The sequence below is a fragment of the Neophocaena asiaeorientalis genome, unplaced genomic scaffold (assembly GCF_003031525.2).
Source record: "Neophocaena asiaeorientalis asiaeorientalis breed wild unplaced genomic scaffold, Neophocaena_asiaeorientalis_V1.1 scaffold488, whole genome shotgun sequence".
In the NCBI taxonomy this organism is placed as follows: Eukaryota; Metazoa; Chordata; class Mammalia; order Artiodactyla; family Phocoenidae; genus Neophocaena; species Neophocaena asiaeorientalis.
The window spans coordinates 224,404-231,954 of NW_020174047.1; the positions used below are offsets into that span (position 1 = coordinate 224,404).

A 7,551-nucleotide genomic window follows, 5' to 3' on the forward strand; every position below is an offset into this window, starting at 1 on the left:
GGCTCCAGACACGCAGGCTCAGCGGCCATGGCCCATGGGCCCAGCCGCTCCGCGGCATGTGGGATCTTCCCGGACCGGGGCACAAACCCGTGTCCCCTGCATCGGCAGGCGGACTCTCAACCACTACGCCACCAGGGAAGCCTTTAGTATTCTTTTAATGCATGGTGAGTTCAGTTTCCTAATACTTATTTACTTACCCTTGTCTATAAATATAAAGTAGTCTAGGGACTTCCCTGGTGGTCCAGTGGTTAAGACTTTGCCTTCCAATGCAGCAGGTGCAGGTTCAATCCCTGGTTGGGGAGCTAAGATCCCCCACATGCCTCGTGGCCAAAAAATCCAAAACACAAAATGGAAGCAATATTGTAACAAATTCAATAAAGACTTTAAAAATGGTCCACATCAATATAAACAAAAAAAAAAATGTAGTCTGTATGCTGTCCTCCTTTTGGAACCCCAATATAAAAAGATATTGGACCTCTTTGAACTATCCTGCATGTCTGGTAACCTTTTTAATATGTTTAAACTCCTTTTTGCAACACATTCTGGATGAATCATTCAGCTAACTCTTCCAGCTCTGTTCATTCTGCTATCCAGTTCTTCTTTTTAAAAATTAATTTTAAAATGTTTATTTTTTAAAGCCATGCTTTAAATTTCTAAGAACTTTTATTATTCTTATTTTAACATTATTTTTTCATAGAAGTTGTACTTGTTAACAAATATACTCTCTCCTTGAATTTGTCTGGATATATATTCAGAGATATATCATAGGGAATTAGTTTCTGCAATGGCAAGAGCTGGCTAGGCAAGTCCAAAATCCACAGAGCAGGCTGTCAGGAAGGGCTGGCTGGACCTGAGGGGCAGGAGCAAGCCTGTATATACAGGCAGAATATCTTCTTCAAGGAAACCTTGGCTCCACTCTTAAGGCCTTTTAACTGCTTGGATCAGGCTTATTCAGATTATGTAGGATAATCTGCCTTACTTAAAGTCAACTGATTTATGAGCTTTAATCACATCTACAAAATACAGCAACACCTTGATTAGTGTTTGATTGGATACCAGTGCACTGTAGCCTCCCCAAGTTGACACACAAAACTGACCTCACAGAAATGTAGTTAGTTATGTTTATACGTAATGGGTATATTTTTAAAATTTTATTTCTAATATGGTTAAGTGTTGATAGTTATAACCCACCTCTAAACAAGAGGTCTTTGGAGTCCTCACTAATTTTTAAGAGTGTAAAGAAGTCCTGAACCAAAAGCTCGAGAGCTGCTGCTCTAAGGAGTGGGGGAGGGATGCTTTGCTTTGGGGGTAGTTTGTGTCTGGGCAAAGCAGCATTTCCTCCTCATCCTTTTTTCATTTACAGATGCCCAAAGTTAACTCCTAGCAGATATCTCTGACTCAGCTCCACTTCTCCTTGACCCCTATTGAAGGTCTTCCACCTTAGACAGCTGGACTTGCCTAACAGAGAAGGGCAGCTATAGCTCTATTAATGTTGTACTGGAAATTGTGCCTTGATTGTTCCCTTGTTCAGGATCCTCAGGTGGCACATTCTTGGCTTCTCAGCTTAGCTTCTTCCTCCTTCTTTGGTCTAGGAATTTAGATTGATTTATAAAGGTAGACTATTATTAAATTCAGATTATATTTACTGATTACTTATTACATGCAGAGTACTTTGCCAACTTGCCAACCCTTTATCAGAAGGTGTTGTCACCTAACATATTGTACTTCAGCTTTAAAAATCCTTATATTTTAGCCGTGGCAAAGAGTCAACTTTCTATCAAATTGGAATATCTGTGTTTATGTGAATATGTTGAGTAGTTTAGCCTATTTATTAATAACCAGAATTTTCTATAACCCCTACCCCCAACATTTGTAGAGAAGTAAGGAAAAACACTTTGCTGACTTTAGGTAGGGAGCATGTAATTCATAATGTATTTTTTTCTAAGTGTGTGAGTAATGAAATCAGTCACTTAGAGATCTTAGAAAGTTGCAATTTAAATCAGAACAAAATGACTGATTTAATGTGAACCTAAATTTTACAATGAATCTATTTTTGGAATGTAGTAATCTGAGCAAGCATATGCCATGCAGAATATCATAATTTAAAATTATAATACCATAATTAAAAAGCTAATACCTCTTTTTTGTTTTTTCAATTTTTAAAGCTTTTTAAAATTGAGATACTTAAAGGAAAATGCACATATCTTAAGCATACAGTTCAATGACAGATTCACACATTTGTGTAACCCATACTTTTATCAAGATACAGAGTGTTTTCATCCCCAGAAAGATGGTTCATGTCCTTTCTCAGTCAACCCCCATCCCCAGCTGAGTGGCTACCATTGTTCTGATTTCTTTTGCTGTGGACTACTTTTGCCTCTTCTAGGACTTCACGTAACAGAATCATACAATGTATCCTGTTTTTGAGTCCTAAAACGCTAGTACATCTTTATTAGGACTAGTAATTTTGCTGTGTTACTTATAATTGGGTAATTATAATTATCATTGTAATCCACTGAAAGGTTCATGGCAACATTTTTGCTCATAGGTGATATAGATGTAGAGTCTACTCATGCTTTTTAATATTTTTAATCATCCTGATAATGAAAAATTAATCCATGTGCAAAAACCTAAAAATATACTTAATTATAAAATCATACTTAAGGGAATCATGCTAATTTGTGATCTTTATGACAATGATGTTATCAGTAGAGTTGCTTATATAATTCCATTCTGCCTACTTCCCAGTGAAGAGAAACAACCCCACTGCTTTCCCTACCAGAAAAGAAAACAGTGGAATTCAAGTGGATGTGGGTTATATCAAAAAAGATCATTTTAATTCCACTTCTGTGTTTGAAAATACTTGATTAGTGTATTGTATTATTACACAACTCCTACTCTAATGGAACCAATATTTGTTCATCAGTCTTTATATATTATTTAGGAGCCTATGATGGATTCAAGAAAATAAAATTGCCTTCTCTGCCCCTCCCCAGGTATTCATCTATATTATTGTGTCACCACTCTGTGGTGGATTTACATGGCCAAGCTGTGTGAAGAAATAAAAAAGTTATCATTAACCAAGGATATGAGAGAACAAAGAGTTAAAAGCAATGCGTGTGATTCAAGCCTTTTAATACTGACAGATGGTGTCTGCCAGTCTCTTCAACCCTCTTCTTTCTCTTTTTTTAATATTCTTCTATGCCTCCAGATTTATCTTTGTCCTATCAACCAGTTTATTCCAGTGCACTTCAGACCGAACCATTTATTGCAGCAGTAGCCTTAAAAAGGCATTTTGTTTCTTTGGTTTGTTAACTAGTGTCATCTACTTAGAGATACATTTTTGTTTATAACTGCACAAAGCTATCACCAAGGTAGAAACCACCTGTCTTATGAGCTGTCTACTGAAATTATGGATGACCTTTGTGCACACAAAAGTTTAAGAGGCAGTATTGCTAACATCTCGTCTTAATGTCTTTTGATTTTGAAGGGTTTTAAGTGCTTGAAAATAAAATACATGGAAAATTGTTGTTATTTGGGGAATTGTAATTAATCGTTGGTGTTTCTAGGAGCCCAAGCAGGTAAAGTATTAAACATTTTATCTCAGTCAGATGGGGAACGTTTTGCTAGCCTGTTAGAAGCAAACAGAATTATCCTTGTCTGCCTATTATTAACTTTTAGGAAGAAAGTTTTGATCATTCACAAACCTCACAGAGCTTGATAGCCTCTGTTTCCCCATTGCAGTTGATTTGAGAAGACGGTGGTTTAAATATTGTTGAAGGTTGTGGTTTTTTACATATTCCTTTTTCTTTGGTGGGTATTTAGGGCAGTTGTGTAGACAATAGAATGGGTAGTGGAGGGAGTGGGGAGACACATTCCTCTGGCTCACCAAAGAAAAAGAAGAGAACCACAGTGGAAAAGCCCAAACTGAATATAGTCAGCAGTCAACTCCAGGGTTTGGGTTTGACTGGTGTTGAATAGTAGTTTGAGCATCCTTTGTGGTTTAGTAAGTTCTTTAATCTGCCTAGTTTTGAAGAATTCTTTTGGGAAACTTGAGAGTAGACAGTATGATACATAGAAACAGTACAAGACATTTTAGCTAACATCCATGTAACTGCAGTGTGAAATAACTGGAGTGTAATCATACTGCTTTGGCTACTCTGGCATCTGTTAGCTAGTGTGTACTTTTGGTGTGTATCTGAAAGGACAGCATTTGCTGCTGTAGATCTAATTGCATTTATTTATCAATAAATGCCAGTAAATGGAAATTATATTACATTTGACTATTTTCCCAATGAAAGAACAAATTGGTCTGTAAAACCTAGTCACCTTTTTAGCCTAATCATGTGCCTTGAATATTTATGTGTCACATAATCTGGCACCTGCTACCTGTTCTTCCATCTATATACCTTTCAATTTATGCTGATTCGTTTATTTGACATATTTTCAACCCCTTGGGACTCTTTTCCTGGTGAACATGTATAGTGAAAATGTTTTTTCAGTCCTCTTTATCAACACTAATGCCTTTTAATTACATCAGCATTTCCTATTGGAAAACACATTTGTTCCATGAAAACATTTGGCATTCCTTAATAATAATTTCCAAATGTCTTTAATCCAAAGAAAAAGACTTAAAGCTTATTTCCCTTTCTTATACACACCTGAATAAAAATGATGTGCATGTTTTAGGGATAAATTACTTAACCATCCCTTGATCTATTTATGTATAAGAATGCTTTTTAAAGCACATATCTTGTTTTAAATGATGCACAAACTGAAGGCATTAATAAAATTTAAGAGTAATACAATGAGTTGCTTGTTTTAGAGTTTCTTCCTGCAGTCTAATTTCTTCTGATGACATTTTGCCATAGTTTACAGAAGAAAAGTATTTTACTTATGCTGAAAATACATTTAAAAGTGTGATCTGGAGCCTTACAGTAAAGAGCTATAGCACTGTCTCAGGTGTATAAAATTTCTTCAAAACCAAAAGACACAAAAGAAGTTTAAAAAGTATGTAGGGCATACCAAAAACAATGAAAGATCATGAAATGACCACACAGCATCTACAGCCATCATCCTGAGACCATGGTTGAGACAGAACAGGAAAAGAACCCCAGGGATTGTAATCCAGTTCAACACAACTGACTGGTTCTGAAATAGATGGCTCAAAGGAAGGCATTTGAGGGTGAGAGAGAATAATTTGTTGGAGCAAAACAGGTTTAGGTAAAGAAAAAAAGAAATAAGAGTGGCAAAGATGAAATGTACAAAAACTGGGCCACAACGAAACAATAATCTGTCACTTTGGGCCTTTGAACCTAGGTAACTGAAGTCAAGAATGGTAGAATATGTTTCTGTACATGCTAGAGCAACTCAAAAACAGCCCATTTAACTCTCCCCAGGCCTCATCCAGGTTTCAACTGAAGTGTGCATTCCCTAACCAGACAGAGGGGGGAAAAAGGCTATTTGGTTGTTATGAACAAAGAAAGAAGTGGTAAAAGCTAATTATTTCTCTTTACTTCGAACCCTTGGCCACAAGGTCAAATAGTGTCACAGTCCCTAAGTTTCCTTCAGAATAGATGGATATGGCTTCCATCAGATAATGATTCTTCCTTGCTTAACTCTGCTTTCCCAGCCTCAAGATAGATGAAGAAATTGGGTTGCTTCCCTGGATATCTTAATGAAATTGATATAACAACACAAATAACAGCCCTAGACCCTCCTACAGTGTTTTACATTAGAAGCAGATCTGTTTCTGATTACTCCATCTTTTAAAAAATAATAAATGGGGTAGAGTGGTGGTGGTGGTGGTGGTTAACCTATGATTCAGTTTGAATTCAATGAGTAAAACAGAGCTAACACAAGTATTACTGAAACAAGGGGTTTAATACTGTCTTCAGGCTTATACAGGTGTATGACAAAGTAGGAAGATAAAGTCTGGAAGGGAGGTGCCAGGGGATCAGAGGAACAGTCCTAAGCATTTCCACTTAAAGTGCTAATGCTGTTGAACAGGTTGGAGCTTGTTGGAAAACCTGAGAATCCCTACACGTCTGTTTGCCAAAATAGGTGTGTGACAAGAGTTGTGTGGAAAAGGAGCCACAGGCTCAGTAAACCTGATGCCAAGTACCCAGTTGTGTCCCCAGTTGGTCAGCAGGGCCAGTAGTCAAGAGGATGAGCTGGATGCAGAGTGGAGGAGATAGAGAAAAAGCTAGGGTATGTCAGGCACCTTAGCGTCTTCAGGTCTGACTGCCCTGACCTTCAAAGAGTATTGGCCTCCACTTTCCTTCTGCTTTCCAAGTCTTACGTGAGTTCATTTCACTGGCAAAACAATTCTAAAAGCATATAGGGAAGGGAATTTTAATGAAATTCCCAGCTTCTAGCAAGAACAGTGGTGCCAGTCTAGCACAGTCAAGTTCTTCCTATATTCATTTTTAAGATCAACTGCTTCATCTTATGGAGAAAGACCATTTGGGAAGTTAAAGCATTCTTTTGGTCAAGGTACATTGTACAAAATTATTTTGGATGTGTGTTGTTTACTAAAACAAAATGTCTAAATTCAAAATATGTTGTGACTTGTTACATCTCTTCCAAAAAGAATAACTGTGAAAGAAAATTCATATGCACAGGTTGACATCCTGATTTACTTGTTTTTTATTTGCATTCCAATTTGAACCAGCATAAAGAAAAGTTTAAAAGTCTCATGCACAGAGAGAGAACATTAAATTCAGTAATACCCCTTACAGACTTCACTTCTGGCCAAGATAGAGTAACAGTGACTGTATTTACCCTCCCACCTGAAATAACCCAGTAAAGGACAAAATATTTGAAACAACTGTTTTTAAGACACTGGACTCCAGGCAATGAAGGGCAGTGATATTTCAAAGAGGTGAACCCAATTATTGCCCCAGCTTATTATGTTGAGAGAGTATCCAGGCTACAATGGAGTGAGAAGGAACCTAGGAAGAGCCTGGAAGATTCCCTAAGTTGACACATGACAGATACCCAGAGATGTTTGCAGGGCAGGGCATGGTACTACAAATGAGACAGTTGCAGAGAGAGGACTCTAGAGATCTGAGGAAACTACCCAATGGCAGGGAAAGAACCACCCAAAGACTAGAAGGAAGAATATCCTACACCCACACAGGGCTAGGAATAACCCTACAAACAGGAGATAGACAGGAAAACCTCATGAGTCACAGGGTATTGGGTAGAGTACTCAGAAGGGTCTTGCATAGACCAGGGTTTCTCAATCTTGGCACTGTTGGCCTTTGGGGCCAGATGTTCTTTGAGGTTGTCCTGTGCATTGTGGGATGTTTAGCAGCATCCCTGACCTCAACCCACTGTATGCCAGGAGCACCCTCTCTCCAATTGTGACAACTAAGAATGTCCCAAATGTTCCTGTAAAGTTGGGGTGGGGAACAAAATCAACCTTGGTTAAGAACCACTGGCCTAGGGCTTCCCTGGTGGCACAGTGGTTGAGAGTCCGCCTGCTGATGCAGGGGACACGGGTTCGTGCCCCGGTCTGGGAAGATCCTACATGCCACGGAGTGGCTG

At 38.2% G+C, this 7,551-nt stretch overlaps 1 protein-coding gene across 1 annotated transcript in view; it reads left to right on the forward strand.

The window, feature by feature from the left end:
- VAMP7 (vesicle associated membrane protein 7) overlaps positions 1 to 4,808 on the forward strand; it is a 66,575-nt gene extending 61,767 nt beyond the window's left edge. Inside the window, exon 8 of the mRNA XM_024753971.1 lies at positions 2,997 to 4,808. Coding sequence (XP_024609739.1) covers positions 2,997 to 3,065 — 69 coding nt within the window. The 3' untranslated portion in view covers positions 3,066 to 4,808. The remainder of the gene's footprint in view (positions 1 to 2,996) is intronic.
- Positions 4,809 to 7,551: the final 2,743 nt, after the last annotated feature.